General features: G+C 45.0%; 2 protein-coding genes across 3 annotated transcripts; both read right to left on the reverse strand.

Annotated features, from left to right (window-relative positions):
- Window positions 1–499: 499 nt before the first annotated feature.
- NT5C (5', 3'-nucleotidase, cytosolic) lies at window positions 500–4101 on the reverse strand. The gene is made up of 5 exons (XM_081850125.1): window positions 3763–4101; window positions 2234–2334; window positions 2082–2142; window positions 943–1057; window positions 500–842 (listed from the first exon to the last, which is right to left on the reverse strand). Exons 1-5 carry the CDS (start codon window positions 3949–3951, stop codon window positions 700–702), a joined length of 609 nt encoding a protein of 202 aa, XP_081706251.1. The 5' UTR covers window positions 3952–4101; the 3' UTR covers window positions 500–699.
- Window positions 4102–7199: 3098 nt separating this feature from the next.
- On the reverse strand, window positions 7200–19735 carry JPT1 (Jupiter microtubule associated homolog 1). Of its 2 annotated transcripts, none has more exons than XM_081850971.1 (5): window positions 19562–19735; window positions 13413–13558; window positions 12512–12606; window positions 10950–10971; window positions 7200–8254 (listed from the first exon to the last, which is right to left on the reverse strand). In XM_081850971.1, the coding sequence occupies exons 1-5, from the start codon at window positions 19615–19617 to the stop codon at window positions 8106–8108; spliced, it is 468 nt and encodes a 155-aa protein (XP_081707097.1). In that variant the 5' UTR covers window positions 19618–19735; the 3' UTR covers window positions 7200–8105. The 2 variants fall into 2 exon arrangements, with proteins under 2 accessions (XP_081707097.1, XP_081707096.1); XM_081850970.1 differs by having other exon boundaries at window positions 12512–12609; window positions 19562–19732.
- Between the last annotated feature and the right edge of the window lie 258 nt (window positions 19736–19993).

Genomic DNA, 19993 nt, shown 5'->3' on the forward strand with positions numbered 1-19993 from the left:
TGCTCTCCTGAGTGCATCTTTCGTTGTGCGAACTCTGCGAAAGGGCATGCACCAGTTCTTGGAATGCGAACAGCTGTTTCTGAGGCTTGTGTCGCTAATAGACTGATACTGTTCTACGGGAGATTGATGGATCGTCCGGAATCGACGTGGAGGCATGATGGCTTTTGTCTCCCTGGCAGTATGCCAACAGTGTCACGCGAATGCTTCTCCCAGGACTGGAAAGAGTTTAGTTTAACCTCCGGTTTGCTAATAAAACTAAAGTACTGTTTCACAAAATGATGCATGTTTAAAAAGTGTGTCATCAGCATGAAAAGTTTGGAAAGCTCTGGACTAGATGATTCTCAGGGTCCCTTCTAACTCTACAATTCCATGATTCTATTATTGTACCCTAAAATCTTAGTGCTTTGAGGTCTCCCTGTTCCTTTTCTGGCGCTGCGTATACCAGCTACTGATCGTTTGCACTTTTATTTATCTAGATGCATGACAAAGACTCCACACAGGGATTTAACATCTTTATAACTCACATTGTTGATGTTTAATTAGGACAAAACACTATTCTCTTGCAAATAGAAAATATATTTCCGTCTGATCCAGCTCACTGGGTGGGTGTCTTGCTTCATTCCAGTGGGGTTTAATGACCAGCTGGTGTTTTGGGTCACTTTCACTGCCTGTTGAAGTACACGCCCCTTTCTTCAGCCATCACTTGGAGCGCTTGCTTTCCAGTATTGCCCTCCAGTCATCAGTCCAAGACTCGAGTCTTCTTCGTGGGGGCTGCAGCTTTAGATGCTTGTTATGACAGCAAGAGAACAAGATGTGCTCCCAGGTCGGATTAGGCTCAACTCCTGAGAAGAATGAGAATGGAAAATTGCAAGAGTGACCATTTCATCACTGGAGCAATGGTAAAGCGTTTGGATCTGAAAACCGCACTGCACATTCTCGTACCTTTAATGGCATCCTTGTCATCAAAGAGCAAATCAGCAGACACAACTGTTTTATCTCTGGTCAGAATTATCCGCTCCACAAATTTGGGACCCAAGTGCTTTTGAACCCAGCTGTACTATCAGGTGAAGAAAGATCAGTATCAGAAGAATTTTAATTACAGCCTTTTTACCAAAAAAGCAAAGAAGCCAAAACACTCGACTATATCCGACTGGTTATTTAGACAGGAGAGTCAGAGGAGACGTGAAATTATAAAGCTGGTATGAAATGTTTCCTACAAACTTTGACAGACATTTTCTCATTTTGCAAATTGCTTAGGCTGCAATCCTGAACACACATACTCAGGAATGAATGCAGTGGGGTGTACTTCTTAGTAAACATGCAGAAGATGTATTTTTTTAAATCGGGCTTGTAGAGCAGAAGCTGGTGGCTTCCTGAAGCATCTGAATACCCATAGCTTAGGGGGTAGAAATTCTTGTTAACATAGGTATTCCAGTCATTGTACATTTTGGTCATCCAGCAAAATGCAGAGATTCTCATGGGGTTTTTTTCCCACAGAAAAGGGGGAAACATTTAAATAAATTGGGCCAAAGGGCAAGAAAAATGCAAGATGTTTTCTGTTACCTACAAGATTCACAACACAATCTTGTGCATGTTTACTCAGACATAAGCCCCACTGTATCTTCTTCCTAGAGTTTAAGAACAGACTTCCAGAATGGATTAAGTTCGTAATCCAAGGTACCACTGTATTATAAAAACTATATGCTTGTGTTTCGTGGGGGTACATATCCTACTTTTGTAACCAGCAAATACATTTGTTCCTTTTCCAGTGCAAGGTGTAATAGACTGTTCAACTGACTTGTGCCTGCAAGTTACCATTCAAAAGCCTCTGAAATACTGCCATAGATGAGGGATCTACATCAGAGCAGGTAACCCAGTGGTGTGGAAGGGACATGAATAGAGCCTCACCTTGACAATGAAGCACATAAGCCACTAGTATTGAAGATGAGGAACACAAAAGCAAACAAGGAAAAAGCAAAATTAAGGAATCTGATGGGAGGCTCTGCATAACACAAGGTTGGAGGAGTCAGGGTAAGCAAGCAGAACAGAGAGAGAGTAGGGGACAGCAAACAATTGCCAACCTTCTCTTGAACGCAGTATTCATATTTCCGGATAGGGCTTGTGCAAATAAACACTTCTGTGCTGAAAAGACATGAGCATTATTAGTCACTATATGAAAAAAAAAAACATGAGGGCTAATTGCAAACCATTCTGTGTTCTGAATGGGCCTTACTTGGGCATTTGAATCATCTCCTGCATTGCTTCAATAGCTCCTGGAATGGGATCCAAGCCCAGAAAGAAGCCTGGTGACTCGTACACACTGGCTACCTTCACCTGAAACCAGATGCATGGAATTACACTTCTAGTGTAAACAGAGCTCACCTAGTTGCTTAATATTCAATCTACTATGAAGAAAATAGGAGAAGGCTCTCTTCTCCCCCCCCCCCCGAGAAGGGCTCAAGAACTGCTTTAATTTTCAAAATCGCATCCCATGTACGTGGTCAAGGAGAGCCTTCTGGAGCAAGGCACTGGGGCTGCCGTAGAAACCCTGGCTGGGCAGCAGAGGGGTTGAACTTAGCTGCAGGACCACCGCTGCTTCCACAGCCATTGCACACATGCCAGCTGGGATGGGGTGGGCTGGCAAATCAAGCCACAGCAGGGGGGGTCCTGTCGGCAGTACATGCCCCCCACCACTTTTAGCAGGTAGAAGGGAGAGTTCTGGGACACCTCTGCCCAATCCAACTCGCCAACCCTGCACAAAGGGGGTTTGGATTGCAGCCTAAGACTGCTTTATTCCTGCAGGCTTTTTATTGGATAACGTTTCTGTCATGCTGAAGACTTGTTCCTAGGTATATTTCGCATTTCAACATTTTTTCATGGTTGGGGGAGTGATTGTTTATATAAACCTGTTATTTAAAATGATATTTCTTGTACTGAGAAACTTGGCTGAAAAGTGACTGGTTTCAGATAACTTTTTTGGGAAAGCCTCTCACTTTCCAAGCCTATTTAGCAGTGGAAATAGAGTGTGCTGATCCTGTAAAGAAAAATATATAATTGTTAATGCAAGTTGCACTGAGCCCTTAAAAAAAAAAAAAAAAACACCCTACAAACTACAAAACGGCATCTTCTTCACCATCCAGAGAATCTCCAGAATTGGGTTTAAAAGCAAGATTGTAGCCTTAATGTTTCAACTTGAGATGAATCATTCCCATTGAACCGCATGTATGGTTTTTCCAGTGGAATGAAATATGCCTAGCACAAAACTTTTAAAAGACACATGAGACTTGCAGAGGAGAGATGGGGTGCGGTGGAGGAATAGAGGGCAGCTCTGAAACTTTAGCTCTCAACTTCTAGCGTTGAAGATAGTTTGATGCTCTGCGTCACTACCGGTAAATGCCACCGACGGAGCGGGCAGGGGAGCGCGCGTTCCTCTTTGCGGCAAGGCTGCTGACTCGAGCTTTTAAGGGGTAAAAGTCCACTAGATCCAGCTTTTCCTCCTTGCTGCCAGCTGAAAGTTGACTTTTTGCCCATGTCGTAACTGTTTTAAAGGCAGAAGGGAACCGCAATGCCCCTGCCGGTTTTTCTAAAGTTTCCTGCTGCGTTGGATCTCGGGCAAGCCTTGGCACTCGAGCTCTCCAAAAAAGGAGCCGGGCCTCTTCTCCCTCTTCCCCTCTTCCCCCTGTCATCTTCCGGGAGCAGCTCGGGTCCTGGGAGCCGTCCAGCGGCGCCCCTGCCCCGCCTGCCCGCTCGCTGGATGCTCACCCCCAGATCCTCCCGCAGGGAGCGGTATTGCTCCAGCGCCAAGAAGCCCCTTCGCTGCTCCAGTTCCACGCGAGGCTCTCCGGGGAAGGCGGCGGAGAAGCCTCGCAGCAGCGCGCCTTCGAAGTCCGCCAGGACCCCGTCCATGTCCACCAGGACGCGCAGCGGGCGGGACGCGGAGCCGCCGTCCATTCTTCCCTGGCGGCGCACGTCGGCCGCTGCAGAGCCCGGCTCCGCCGCAGGAGGCGCTGGGGAGTCAGCGAGCCGGAGCCTGGGGGGAACTACGGCCCCCGGCGACGGACGAGAGAGGCGTAATGGATACTCAAAGGGCGAGATCTAGCCCGCTCAGTGGCGCCTGAGCAGAGGGCGCACGTGGGAAGCGCGGCGCTTTATGGGAAGAAGTGGGGGAGAGATTTCACCCCATTCTCCGGCTTGGAAGGGCGAGGAGGAGGTGGCTTTCCCCCTTGGTGCTCAAAACAGGAGTCCCCATTTTGCGTTAACTTCTTGCTGTTATTTTATCAGCGTCTTGTGTTTCTCAGTCTGTGGGTCCCCGGATGTTGTTGGACTACAACTCCCATCTTCCCTGTGTTACACGGTAAAATCTGGGTGCGAGGCTGCTCTGCCACCCAGCTCGTCGGACTAAGTCCGTGGGTCCCTGCGGAGGAAAATGAGCTCAGCCGGAGACAGGAGCAAACTGCAGAAGATCCAAGTTTATTGCGCAACAGGTTCAAGGCGAGATTGAACAGCGAGAAAGGGGTGACATGAACTTTTGAAACTTCCCTCCATGTCCCAGAATACAGTGCAAAATACATCCCAGTTACATCATGAATACATTAAGAGGAGGTTGGGTTACACAGGATTAACATAGGGAGGGGGGAATATGCAGAGCTGGAGATATGCGCAGATAAGCACTTCCTGAGTACCGGTGATGAGAAGACAATGGTCCATGTACTGGCATTGCCCGGAGGAAAGATTTGGCAGAGTGATTTGACAGGATTAGGGTCTTGACACCTTGCTTGAGGGATTATGGAGGCCAGGGGAGGTGTCATGGAGTCCTAGAGAAATTGAGCAAATTGGCACGTTGATTTTCTATGAATTTTATAGATTTTAGTCCCTTTTGACATTGACAATTGGAAATAAATGGATATATTGTAGCGAAGAAGGAGGTGAAGAAGACATGCCCCCCCTTCCGTATCACCTGACCACTGGTCATGCTGGCTAGGAATGAGGGGGGGTTGTAGTCCAGCAACATCTAGGGAGAACAAAGAGATCTGAACTTGAAGCCATGTTTTCAGCTATCCAAGGTCGCTCTAGAGTCAGAATTGTAAGGGACCCCCCCCCAGGTCATCTAGTCCAACCCCCTGCGCTGCAGGAATCTTTGGCCCAACGTGCGACTCGAACCCACGACGCTGAAATTAAGAGTCTCGTGTTCTACCAACTGAGCTACCTGGACACATTTGTTCAAGCAAGGGTTGTTACAGGCATGGCTTTGAGTTTTCTTTATATGGTAACTGAGCTTGGCCAATAGCAAATATACAATGAGGGGTGGATGTATTGGGCGGGGCGGGGGAAGAGGGAAGAGCGAGCGAGCGATGAGCTTTTATCAAGAATTAGGGAAGCTACAAGAATTGGGACGCGGGTGACGCTGTGGGTTAAACCACAGAGCCTAGGGCTTGCTGATCAGAAGGTCGGCGGTTCAAATCCCTGTGAGGGACTGAGCTCCCATTGCTCGGTCGCTGCTTCTGCCAACCTAGCAGTTCGAAAGCACATAGAAGTGCAAGCAGATAAATAGGTCTGGCAGAAAGGTAAACGACGTTTCTGTGTGCTGCTCTGGTTTCCACATGACCTGGAAACTTTACGCTGGCTCCCTCGGCCAATAAAGCGAGATGAGCGCCGCAACCCCAGAGTCGGCCACGACTGGACCTAATGGTCAGGGGTCCCTTTACCTTTACAAGAAGAATTTGCTCAGTATGTTGCTCAGTTGACTCTGTTCTATTGCAAAAAAGCAATCAAACGCTTGAATTCTACACCACCACTGTGGCATCATAGTGGGATCAGTTACTACCAGATAAAAAGAGAGCATACCCAAATGACTCCTAAATTATGTTGAAGTAAGAGCTCAATCCAGGATAGTTTCGAACATCTTGACCACATTGCAGGATTTCATTATTACACAAAGTTGCAATGTGTGGTAAAGTTCATCCCATTGAAATCAGAATTGGGACATCAGCAGAGCATGGTGGAAACCCCTCATTATGATGGAGATAAGCAGACACTGATAAAGTGTTTCTCTCTGTAACGCTGAGAATGTAGATTAGATTTTATGGCACACCATCACAGGCCATATTGCACAACAATGATGTGTAAGAAACTATTTGCTTCCCTTCAATTAGTGCAAAGACTTTCTTTCATCTGTATCAGGTTGCAATAGTTCCCAAGCTCTTAATGGACAGCCAGCAAACAATCGGCTAATACCAAGATCAGTATCTGGGAACTAGAGCACACAAAAAGAGCTATGCAGACAGGGCACTGTCCCCCCTACCCCAATTCTGGTGCTTCTTGGCCTGGGGCTTCCAGACTGGAGTGTGGAGGACTTCTGTAACTCATTGTTTAATGCCTCTACATGAAACTACTGGGACCAATGATCTGACTCTATAGAACAGAGCACCCTATGAAGCCCTTTTAAGACCTTTTATTTTAATTTAGGTTGTAGGCAGCCTTGAGCATTTCTTACTGCAAGTAGCATCCTGGCCCATTCAAAGTGTATCACGTTTGAGGTAGTAAGGTTTTGTTTTTGTTGTTTTGCACAATATGCATCAACATAGTTTTGCTAAATAAACACTAGGCAGGTTAAAAACAATATTGGATCTATGGCATATTATCCAGTTATGGACCAGTTTACTCATTTTCAAAATATTCTCTGTATTCAAGATAGGAGGGTGCTGTTCAATGTAAGACGTAAAACCTCTTTGTTATGCCCAACTGCTACTCAACCTCTGAAATATGTTCCATTTTCATGTTTTATATATTATGGTCAAACTGTTCCATCTGTAATTACTAGCCATTTTATGTACAGCAGCCTTTGAATAAGAGATCTTGTTTAGCATCCCTTAACATGTGTAAAAAGCCAAATGAAAGTGATTTAGTTTCACAACTATCAACGCTGTATTCCCATCTCTTAAAGCAGATATACCTCCGTAGTTACCGCAAAGCATGATGGCTACATGACACTTGATTACGCTTCTAGTATAACGGCACTAATTAGCAGTAACATAGCATGTTAACATTGCTACAGCAATGGCTGTTTGTTTGGGAAGTGTATATGGAAATGTTCTATGAAACCACCCAATTTCTCTTCCATGTTTTTGTGGATTTCAACTTGATATTCAAGTGACGAGTAGGCAGCATAGCAGACCCTGAAAACAAAGCTCTGACACTGCTTCAAAATTTCTATATATTTTATTTAAGCAACAATCCAGCTTTATCAAGATACAACACACATTTAGAAGGATGAAACTCTCACCTCATGGTCAAGCACCAACATGATCATGCATAGCACAGGAATTGTTTGAACTAGAATGCCTCTTAAGAGAGATTGTTCCTGTCTCCAATACTTACTTCTGCAAGATCCACTCCACCTTGACTTCAGGTGGGTCCCAATATTGGGGCAACAGAACATCATCTCAAATCACTAGCCCTGTCATTTGGCACTGGTCCCATCTTGATATGCCTGAACCAAGATTCTTCTTGTTTGAAGGCAGCATGGTAATCACTAGCACCATGACTCTTACTGTTCAGAAATGCACAACAGGGCTTTAGACATTTACCAGTTACTGAAGGATACCTTGGATAACCAACTAGCATGTGTTGCAGGGATGGGTAGGAAAGAGAGTACATTTGTCAACCGTCTTCTGATCTGTGCAACCCTGGACTTTCAACCCTTCTTCTAAGCTAACTAAGGGGTTTCTACAAATTTCAGGACAAAATGCCATCTAACACACTCAGAACCAACCAGCCTAGGTTATGATACACTACTATATATATATATATATATACCTTAGAAATCTTTCCATCAGCCATGGGCTGCATAGGAATGCCACTGCTCTACGTCTACCACTAGGAAAAGAAATCACACATTCCACTTCCAGTAGACCCAAGGGAGACAAGACAGAAGTTGAAAAAACCTTCCTTTAAAAAAGATGAAGTACATAAAGTGCTTCTTTAATGACAGTTTGAGAAGAAGTACAGTCAGGCTCAAGTTGTGCAGTTCACAAGCATGGAAGGAAAACAAAGATGACAGACATGAGTTCCAAGTAGTTAGGAGGAGGAGCAAAGGAGGAATAAGTTTAACCAAGGACTAGGCTGGACTTTCCGCCAGGTGGATTTCTCCTAGATGGTGCGGGTGCTGCAGCTACGGGGCTAGGAACTGGTGCAGCCGGCACAGGCTTCTCTTCACTCGGGCCAGAGGCAGCTTCTATTTCAACCTCTGTGTTTTCTAGAAAACGAGAAATAGGAAAAAAAGAGGAATGCTTCAATCTCCAACGTATCAAAGTTATTGCTGGACAAATACTGGCTCTGTGGCAAATCTTAATCAACGGAAGTAGAAAAGACTGCTGCCCAACAGCTCTATCTAGCAGATACACTGCTCTGGGCTTGCATCTTTCGTGGGCTTCACTTGTACAGGATTGTCACTGGGAAAGGTCCGGGGTTGCCTCTGGATGCTGCTGAACTACAGCTCCCATCATCCCTGATCACTGGCCATGCTGGCTGGGGCTGATGGGAGTAAGCAGGATTCTAGCAACATCTGGAGGGCCACAGGATCCCCATTCCTCAGCTGCATGTATAGCAAAGCACAACTTAATTGGAATCAGACCAGACCCGAGCAACTTCCTTTTCTGTTTAAGTATTTCCAAGTACCAAGAGTAAATTAGATTTATTGAGGGGTCAACACCAGTCAATGGTGTCCTATAGTAGTATTATGAATTTGTTTTATTGCCCTCCAACAATAAAAAACCCCAATTTTTAAAAGTAGGAAAAACAGAAGTCAACGCCAGCGAATTTAGCAAGGAAAGAGCATCAGTCAATCCATGTTATGCATATGCACTTTAGGGGAATATTCATTGCACAAGGAGCCTTATTATCACATCTAACCATTTGCTTAATTGAAGCACCTGTTTATGGTAAGCAGATCCAACAAAAGCAGAACATACTATATGCAGGAGAGTAAGGATTAATGTTGTGTTGTGAAACTGAATGGAGGCAGCATGTCGAACAGGATTTAATGTGCCATTTGGCCACAGAACTAAGTACATCATACATCCTAGCCAGATAGTTTAGAAACTCCTTGGTATGCAGCTTTTCCAAAGATGTTTCAACCAAAGCTTTCAAACAATCTGCCAAGCCTGGTTATTACAATCTAGACACCACACTAATGACTGGCTGCACGGATAGAATTCCTGCATATGCATGTAATTAAAACTATTATTGTTTAGTCTTTACTCAGGAACTCCTACCTGCCGACATACAAATAATTCACTGTCCTAATACCATCACATTTCCAGGAAGACAAATCAGATAAATCAGATTTTTCAAAATTAATGTGGAATAGGTTTCTGAACTATAGCTGCTTGCTATCTTCAAGCTCTTTCTATAATATTTCTGCTGTAAATTCATCCAGCCACCTTTGCTGTTCATTTCCACAATGGCTATTAGACATTAAGCTACCCAAGGCCCAGATCTGCTAGTTATCAGTGGCCTTACACCTGCCCTTCCTGTGGCATGTTACAATCCCATTCTTGGACTAAAAGGCGTAGGTTTTAAATGGGAGTGCCAAATTGGGGTTTATCTCACTTTCAGGTTGCCAGGTTGTCTCTCTGACCTTGATTCTGAAATCTACTTCAACTGGCAGATTTCTGGATGATTAACCACAGGTTGAAAAACCCCCTCTTTCCAGCTCTTATAAGAAACATTTTCAATGAACACTGATTGAGGTTAACTATGTTTGGTGTGCACTAGACAGCTAAGGCTATCTGCTGAAATTCTGAAGATCAGTCATCTTAGAAAGCTGTCCCATGCATATAAAAAGTCAGCTAAGAGAAGGCAAAGGTCTACAAGAATCCTGCAGAGAGATCAAGTGAGTAATGACAACTGGCTACCAGACAAGAGGTGTGCTATTTCACAGCTGATAGAAGCTACTCATGTGCACAATACATTAAGCATCATGAGTACCTGTTCTGCTTGACAGAAAACTAGACTAATTTCATTCTATTCACTCCATTTCCCCAACAAAATGAGTGTGGTAATTCTGGATTGCTTTATTATAGCTAGGAGCCTTCACATGGTAGCAGGGGCATTTTTTGTGCCATTAGCAGACAAACCACCACCAATAGGAACTCTACAGAATTAGGAGAAGGATCCCAATTCGTTAAGGCAGGTTTTCAAGTTGGAAGCCTCTTGCCTAAGTTGGTGGACAACTTGTAAGTTACCCAAACCCACTAGTCACATCACACACTCACATACAGCCTTCTCAAAGTACAGTTTATGTTGTAGGTCTCAGAGTTATGGCTCTGCAAATGACAACTCTGGAAGCTTAGCTTAGAAAACACACTTTATTCATCACACAACGTTGGGAGTAAAAGGAACACTCAGCCTTAAACATTCTATGGAAGCCTCTCTCTAGCTTCACTCTTAATAGTTCCTCATGTTTGAAAACAAAAAAACCCACCCCTCCCATTTCCATTCTGCTCCTTTCTGTGTAATTTCCCCTTAAACTTAGTTTCAGCATGTCTGTCACCATACACAACACATACACGAATTGGACACATTTACGCCATTATATATTCTATATTCACAAATCCCTACAGATTTCCAGTGAATCATGCCTACTGAGGTATACATGCACATTCTATTCACTTATTGTATGTGGTGGCAGGTGCACCCTAGGTACACCTGAGAATTAAAATGTTTTGCATTTATTCATGTGTGAACTGCAACCAGGTAAAATCTTATGCAAGACCAAGAGGCCACAGAGCTGACAGATAGGTCTTCATTATGAAGACACCTCTCCTCAAAAGTCATCTTGATTCACATTTATCCTTTCAGACTCCAACATACATCAGTGTACACATCCACCCAAGCCGGAAATGAATTTTCTTTTTGCTTATTTAGATCAAGGAGGAAAAAGTACTTACCGGGAGCCTCACCTTCCCCGCCCTGCAATAAAAAAAAAAAAGCCAATGTTAATTCTACCTTTGCTGACATCAACCAACAAAGATCACTTCTTTAGCTGAGCCAATATAAAGTAAGCATATTTGTCAATAGCAGAAACCTAATTTCTGAAACAATGAATGTAGTTTGAGTTTTATGGAAAAAAACTGAATCGTGGTGGGCATACATTTTCCAATTTGTAAGACAGGTACCATATATACTTGAGTATAAGCCGACCCGAATATAAGCCAAGGCACCTAATTTTACCACAAAAAACTGGGAAAACTTATTGACTAGAGTATAAATCGGTTCACCACACCACAAATCTGGAGGTGGCGGCAGCAGCAGCAGCAGCAGCGGAGGAAGCCCGAAAGCAGCCCAAAAGGGCTGCTTTTGGGCTGCTCGTTACTCCACTGCCGACAGCGGCAAAGGCGGAGCAGGAGGAAAGAGCAGCCCGAAGGGACCCTCATTCAAGTATAAGCCATGGGGGGGCTTTTTCAGCATAAAAAATGTGATGAAAAAGTCGGCTTATACTCGAATATATACGGTAATTTCCAATCTGTGAGTTGAGGCATACTAACATACCTGGAGGAAACTGCTGATGTCCAGAAGAAACCAAGTGTCTGTAAGACTTGAATACCCATTCAAGAGAAGAAACTGAATACTGCATGGTTATATGTTTTACTGATTTTCCCTGCTGCCTACTTCCAGTCAGCCTCTACAAAGGGCTGGTAATTCTGCTCCATTAAGAATGACTGGCTCATTCATCCAGTCATTTCCCATGTAGAATAACCTACCAGTGAAGGTACTCCCATAACAGGCCACCAAGCATACCCAAGGGGGTGGTTTCCTGAAGGCCACTTCCTGACTTCAGCAACATGTGCACTAAAAGAAACTTACAGGCCCCTAACAAAACATATACCAACCTACCACTAATTGAGAATCAGGATGAAAATATGCTAGGAGCAGTAGATCCCTAGTATAGGCTAACCTATGATCACAAATTACCTAGCGATCTGATAAATAAACCAAAATTTGTGGGTAATTAAGCTGTGTTATGTTCAAAAAAGCACTAGCATACATAGGATCCACCTTGTCTAAAATTAGAGGAAACTCTAGACTCATACATGTTGACTGAAGTCACAACTATCAGTTCACATGTTAACTAGTGTACAAGGTGCCCATCAATAGGAAGCAAACACTCCTAATACTCACACCAGGTACTTTATGCTTCTGGCCGATCACTATGAGAACAGGGTGCTGATGAATATGGGCCACTGGCTTGATCCAGCAGTGCTATGAGTTTTAGTCTTATGTTAATCTGCTATACTACTAATGTCTTTGGAGTTCTGCTTCAAATGGCAAGCAGAGGCAGTGTTTTCAGAGCAGCACTGTGCTTGAAATCTAATCATCAAGAACTAGGGATATCTTCATGTATACCTTTGAGGAAGAAGGTAACAGAATAAGAGCAAGGCCAGCCCTCTGAAGGTTGAGCAGCTCTGCCACCATTTTAATATTCTCAATTTACAAAAAGAACAGCTCTTACCTTTGGATCCATGAAGTCACCAGAGATTGCATCACAAGAATTTCTTCTTTGTGACCCAGGAGCTTCGGAATTTTCACTGACATCGCTGGGCTTGGCTGCTGTGAATAAATGGTCACTGTAACATGTACATAAAGCAGATACCCAAAGTAATAAAATCATGTACAATATTTCTAAGCAACAACCAGAGACAATGAACTGGCCCAAAAATTCTTTGTTACCTTCTTAACATATACCTCATCTAGCACAGTCCCAACACCTCCCTATTCAAAATGTTTCTGAATCTTGAACATCTGCTATAAGTTTAAGCTTAGTACAAGTACTTTTGCACATTCAACCAGTTGACCTAACAATGACCCTCTTGACCTGTTCTGTATCAAAATTTCATGCAGTTTTCTTCATTTATAGAGACACCCTCATAGGCACATTAGAAACAGATTGAATGCTAGTATTTACTCATTCTCTGCCACTACAACACCATTAATGTTTTCCCAATGCCTGCCGAGTACATGCGGCTAGTTCTGTAAGTGAAATAGCCACTGGTGTGCTAGTACACCACGGCTTAGAACAGGGTCATAGGAGTTAGCATGTAAACAGGCTAGGACTTGCCCCAGTGCCAAGAGATTGTGAACAGGATAAACTGAAGCCAAAAATTGCTCAACGCTACTTCCACATGTTGCAGCTCCTCCTAACCAAGGAAGTAGTTCATGCTTCCACCCATCAGCGACTATTCAAGTACAGACAAGCCTACACTGCAAGTTATCCTCTCTCCAGTTATTTTTTAATTTCTTTTGCAAAGACTATTTTACAGCTCCAAAACAAGGCCAGGAAGCACAGTCACAAAACCCGAATCCAGATATTCAACCATGGGACCCCTTTAAAGAATGAGAAGTAGTTGTTTCACCTGTTGAGCTAGCCCAGGGGGATGAATTATCTTCTGGAGTCCCAAAGATATTGGATGCCATCTTGTGTCTTCTTGTGTTTTGGTGTTCTTTTGGCAGATCAAATCCCATGTTGAACGTGGAACCACCACCTGGTGGACGAAGAACTCTAGAAATAGAGACCCGAGAGTTATGTTTACAGCATTGTCATCAACAGTGTAGCCTACCAGTGCAAAAAGAGGGCACTAAAGTACCTATACATAGCCTGTAAGAAACAGTAGTCTTTTAGTCCATTTCAAACTAGCTTGTTACCATTAATAGACAAAGTAAAATAAACGGCCAGCTCAGTAAAGAATGTTCATTTGACTCAGATTACTAAAGCTCTTATTTGCAATTTAATGATTACAAGTGGTTACAACATGGCATCAAGAGATAAAGTACTCATAACCCATTTTAGGGGCAACAGTGTAGTCACCATACCTATTGCCCTCTAAAAGCACTTTCAGACTATTCAGAATTCTTAACCAGTTGCCCCACTCATACACATGCAACACTTTTTAAAGCCAGATGTGGGCAGAGGGTCAGGTTAGCCCAACTATTTTCAGAGCAAACTGAAAGGTGTTGCTGAAACTTTCGCACTTAGTATCTATGAGAAAGAAGCAAAGAAGGGCAAGGTCAGACTGGAGGAAAGTTCAGGAATCTGAAATCTAAGATCAGCAATTTCTAATCACCATGCTGTCCTGATAACATGCCTTAGCTATAGTCTGGATCAACAAGCAACTCACTGTGCCATACTTCATACCTGACTTCAGCAGCATTAAACACTGCTAGCCTTGCAGTGTGCATTAGAGGGTGGAGTGTGCATTAGAGAGCATATCATTGTAGGTCCTTTGAACTAGATGTTAGATATAATATAGTGTACTTCAGGTGTTAAGCTTTGTGCATACTGTCACTGAATACTCTTATGGCACTGCTAACATCTCTAGGCCATACTGCAAACAATTCACATGCCTGCCTATTAACTTGCAGAATAGGAATTCTACTAGGGTATCTTATTTTGGTAGGGTCGTCCACCTGGATGTTGGAAAGCCAACACACCACCTGGCAAAGCATCATCAACACTGCCAGGGTCCGTGTCCCTTGTATGTTGGAGTTACCTAGTACACACCAATCACACACGCTTAACTAGTTAGATCAGGAAAACGAAATCATAGACCTGTAAGTTAGAAGGGACTCTAGGATCGTCCAACCCTGTGCAATGCAGGAATGCACTACATGACAGAGGGCCATCCAACCTCTGTTCAAAAGTCTCCAAGGAAGGAGAGTCCACAACCTCCCATGGGAGTCTGTTCCACTCTCAAACAGCTCTTACTGTCAGAAAGCTCTTCCTGATGTTTAGTCGGAATCTCTTTTCTTGTAACTTGAATCCATTGTTTTGGGTCTAGACTCCAGAGCAGGAGTAAACAAGCTTGCTCCATCCTCCATATGACTGCGCAATTTCGTGGGAGTTTCGCATACATACCTTCTACAGAAGCCTATTTTAGATACGTTTAAGAATGCTCTGAGCACACAGCCAAGAGCAAACATATCAGACTAGACAAGAAAGTTGTACCTCCCAACAATTACCAGTCAATTTCATTAAGGCAACTTTTTGAATTAAATAACAAGTGACTGTGACAAAGTAAGGTTTTTGACCCATACATGAGCTGCGCTATTATAAATCCAATCCAAGGCAATTTGGAAGTGGTCCACACATTATATCATATGAGTTGTTTCTAAATGAAATGAGGGATAAACCAAACTTTAAAAGTAAGACTCATCTTCCTTAACAACTGACAGGTGGGTGGAACCCGACTCTGAGTGCAAAGAGAGCACTCAACGCAAGCATATATTATTCTTAAAGTAGTTTCTGAAAGGGAATCCATGTATCCATCGCCATTTTTCTTGCAATGTGTATTTAATATATTCACACACAGGAAGCTGTCATAAGCTTACCTAAAGCTCATATGTTCCCCAATGGGAGATACTCCACAAAAGGAGAGTACATATGGAACTCATTTTTATGCAGGAATGTTTCATGCTAAAGTGGAAAGGGCTCAGCAGTCAACCCGACAAAGCTAAAGAAGAAATGGAAGAGCTGCTTCAGTGGACTGATGCCTTTACCATCAGCTAGCTTCAGAGTGCACTACAGATCCTTTATGCCACCCTTCCCTTAGAGGCAAGAGCCTGGAACTTGGACTAGAGCCAGTGTGGTGTAGTGGTTAGAGTGTTGAGCTCTTAATGCCTGAGTTCATGCTTACTTCCAGCATGGCATAGTGGTTAGGGTGCTGGACGAGGACATGGGAGACCTGGGTTCAAATCCCCACTCAGCCTGAAGCTCACTGGGTGACCTTGGGCCAGCCATTGCCTTTCAGGCTAACCTACCTCACAGGGTTGTTGAGGGGATTAAATGAGGAGGGGAGTAATATACACCACCAAATAATAATAATAAAAATAAAACAAAATTTTATTATTTATACCCCGCCCATCTGGCTGGGTTTCCCAGCTCCTTGGAGAAAAGGTGAGATACAAATGAAACAAACAAACTGCTGGTGACTAGAAAAAGCTACCACAAACACCTCCCCTATTCCAAATTACATCATTCAGTAGATTTAATTGTAGACCATTTTGATAGCACTAACAACCACCAACCAGACACAGGGGAGGAAAAAACTTTAAGGCATTAACAAACTTAGGTTTAACAAATGTGACTTCTGCCTTGTACAATAGTTACTATCTTACAAAGAAAGAAACCAGTGTGTTTGTGAATATGCGCTCAGTCATTTATGGCACAAAGGAAGGGTGTGTGCACAGAAACAAGTAATAAACCTTTCCAGTCTTCTTGCCTGGAGGCTATTCTTATTCACCAGAGGTGTCTGTACAAGTGCTTTAAAAAAATAAAAAAATACTGCTTCAATTGGTTTCTACTGCAGATGTGTGCAATCTGTTCCACTAGAGCTGAACCTGGACTCCAAAACCATCATCCCCAGCCAGGAAGGTAAATAATGGCAGCTGTAGTTTGCAACATCTGGAGGACACAAGTTCTCCACTCCTGGTGTGGAGTATGTGTGTGTGCAATAAAATTAATACAGTGGTACCTCGCAAGACGAATGCCTCGCTAGACGAAAAACACGCAAGACGAAAGGGTTTTTTGTTTCTTGAGTTGCTTCGCAAGACGATTTTCCCTATGGGCTTGCTTCGCAAGACGAAAACGTCTTGCGGGTTTGCTTCCTTTTTCTTAAAGCCGTTAATACCCAGGGAATCCGTGCTCCGCAAGACGAAGCAACTCGCGGAACGAATTAATTTCATCTTGCGAGGCACCACTGTAAGCTGGAAATAAATGATATACAACCATGGCGCACTACAGAATTTCCTCCAGTTTAAGGGAACTTAAGAGGTTATAGAAGTCAAATTAAAAACTTACTTTAAAAAAGCTTATTGTGGCACCTTTTGTTAAGCTGGTAAATTAGCTTTTAAAATGTATTGATTATGTTTGTTATACAACATAGACCTTTGTTTCTTCCTCCTATAACAGACATTTTAGGGTACCTGTCTGTCAACTGAGGGGGGTCTTAGGAAGCAAGAAACTGCTGCCTACCAACCAAAACAGGCCCATGTAAATGCTGACTACAATGGTACTTTGGGTTAAGAGCTTAATTTGTTCTGGAGGTCCGTTCTTAACCTGAAACTGTTCTTAACCTGAGGTACCACTTTAGCTAATGGGGCCTCCTGCTGCCGCCCTGCCGGTGCCGCCCAATTTCTTTTCTCATCCTGAAGCAAAATTCTTAACCCAAGGTATTATTTCTGGGTTAGCTGTAACCTGAAGCGTCTGTAACCCGAGGTACTACTGTACTGCAGAAAGGTGCCACTGAAATTGCTCTACTACCAGAGTTCAAGTGCAATTTGTGCAAATCCCAAAAATGGGGTGTAGTCATGGGCAAGGTATGGACTCAACACACACCAGATCCAACACCCCACTCCAAGGACATGCCAAAAGCCTACTCTGGGGATGAGGATCCTCAGATCTTGAGCCTACAGTGGCCCTCCAAGCCCTTTTATCTGCCCCTTGGGCATCTTCCAAAAGTACAAGGCCTTGTACTGTGATAATGCCTCTTGCCTGCCACATCTGTTGCTGGCTCCATCTGCCAATGGCATAAGGTCCTGGGGGGTAGCCTAGATGGAAATGCAACCTTTGGAATGAAAAAGATTCCCCACCCATGGTCTATGCCATGACAGAACCTGGTGCAGTTAATTCTTCTCCCACTGACTCCCATAGGAGCTAACAAGGCAGAAAACAATTACTTCTCCTGCCAAACTTTTTATACTACCTCTTTACGCATAAACTAGGAGCACTCTGAGTGCCACATTAGAGTTTGGGGCCTTTGGATTCCCAACCACATGACTACTTGGCCTCTCTCTCAATTTTGCAATGCAACGGATAATAATTCAGCCCCCAACTTAGTTCCTTTGTTCACCAAAAAGGCATTTTTTCAAAAATCAGTTCTGAAGAACCACAGTTATTTCCACAGTTATTTCCTCCACTTCCAATGCCCCCACCTTGTAATCCCAAAAGCAAGCCATGCAGCACTGCAGAGTACTGACCAATACAAAAGATATTCAAAGTTGCAGCACCAGAACATGCTTAAGATCTAATCCATTTAAAGCAACAGTGTGCAATAAGCTCCATACACCTTCATGGCTTTCAAGATCAAGTCTTCCTCTACAGGCAGAAGTTGGACCAAAGATAGAGACAGCCTTTCAGAGGATTACAGAAGTTGCTGACTTGCTCCCGGCTTCTAAGCCTCGAGTTAACAGGTAGAGCTGGTCATAGATGCTAGACAATAGAAGTGTGCTCAAGCCCCACCCAGCGCGAGGAATCACTTACAGAAACCACGCCAGATAAAGATATTCACTGCCTAGATCTACAAGCCAGACAAAAAGGAAGCCGAGAAACGGTGCCAGGGGTGACGCAAAAGGGTTTTGGGAGCACCTAATCCTGTTGATCGGGGAGGGGTATCAGCCTCCTTTGTTAGGCTGGGAAGCAGAAGCACACGGATCAATCTGCCGAGCGAGTCTGACACAGCCCAGCCTCCAGAGCGCGCCCCCGCCCCGCAGCTGTTTCTTTGGGGAGAAGAAGGGAAAGAGCTGTAGCAAGCGAAAGGCTCCGCGGCCCCCGAGCAGATTCCGGGCTGGGTGCGGCTCCCACCCTCGCAAGCCAAAGAATCTTATCCGTCGTGGCGGAAAGCAGACAGTACTGTACTGTACTAAACTAAAGCCTCGTGGCTAATCCTCTTTTTTTGGGGGGGGTTGTAAGAGGCCTATTCTCAACATGCACAAAAACATCCCCCCCATAAAACTATCCTCTTATAAAAGCTCCAGGCCCCCCCCCAAGCAACATGGTGCGTCATTTCCCCGTTTCCCAACAATCTGCAGTTCCGAAGCCGAGAAGCAGGGGCTTCTACCCGACGATCGCAGCATACAAAGGGGAAGGCAAGTACGACACAGGTCCGGAAAAGCGAGCGAGGCCTCGAAGGAGAGAAAAGGCGGGCCGCCGGCTCCCCACTTCCAGCAGCCGAGAGCTGGACGGCACCACGCCTGTCTTCTAGGCATCCTGGCAGACATAAAAGGGAAGGCGGCTCCTGCCTGCCCACCCGCCCGAGAGACGCATCCAGGCGGTCTGTGGGTGTGGACCGCCGGGAGGAAAGTCCCGGAGCCGCGGCAAGACAATAGGCCACCCGCGGTCTCTGTGCGCCTGAAGGAAAGCGCCCACACCCGTGTAGTGGCCTCGTGCGGACGACCCCTTCGCCACCCAGGAAAAGCCTCGGGCGGGCGCGAACCGGGATCCCCGTTTGCCAAGCGGAACTGGCTCCCAAGACCCTCCCAGGCCCACCGGAGGAGCCCCCTCCCCAACACCCTGTTCTCTAACCCGCGTTGGTGGGGGGCTTCACGTGTCCGGCAGCAACCACGTGTGAACGGAAGAACCGCCACCGCCGCCAACCCAAGAGACATGGGCTCTGGCCCGCTCCCCACACGGTCCAGGGAAAGGAAGGGGGAAAGCGGAGGATGGGAAGCGGCGACGTATATATAGATATGAAACCAAGGAAACGGTCCCCGGGAAACGGTCTAAACCGACCTGGAACTGCTTCGCCCGCTGGGGTCCATCCCCTTGTAGGTGGTCGTGGTGGTCATGGCGGAGAAGAAGCCGGGTGAGGAGCCGCCCGAGGAAGAGGTAAGCGGAAGGTCTTGTTCCCGCAACCCGACACCGTACTACTGCCGGCGTCAACTGCAGTAGCCGCTTGACGCTGGCAGCTCCTTTTATACCCGTCATGGCTCGTGCCGTCGTATTGGACAGTTCAAAACCGTTCCCCCCAGTCTCACTTGCCGGCCTCGTGCCACTCCAGAGATGGTCCCGCCTCCGGATACCGGAGACTGGTCCAGCCACAAGCACGCCCCGCTGGACTGGACGAGAGGTACTTTTGCTCAGCGCGTATTGGTTGTCCCAGAGCGCTCTCCCCCTTTGTTTCCGATTTAACGGTGTGGCTGCCACTCAAATCAATTGGGTGCT

This window comes from Podarcis erhardii (genome assembly GCF_964252035.2).
Source record: "Podarcis erhardii genome assembly, chromosome: 2".
Classification (NCBI taxonomy): domain Eukaryota; kingdom Metazoa; phylum Chordata; class Lepidosauria; order Squamata; family Lacertidae; genus Podarcis; species Podarcis erhardii.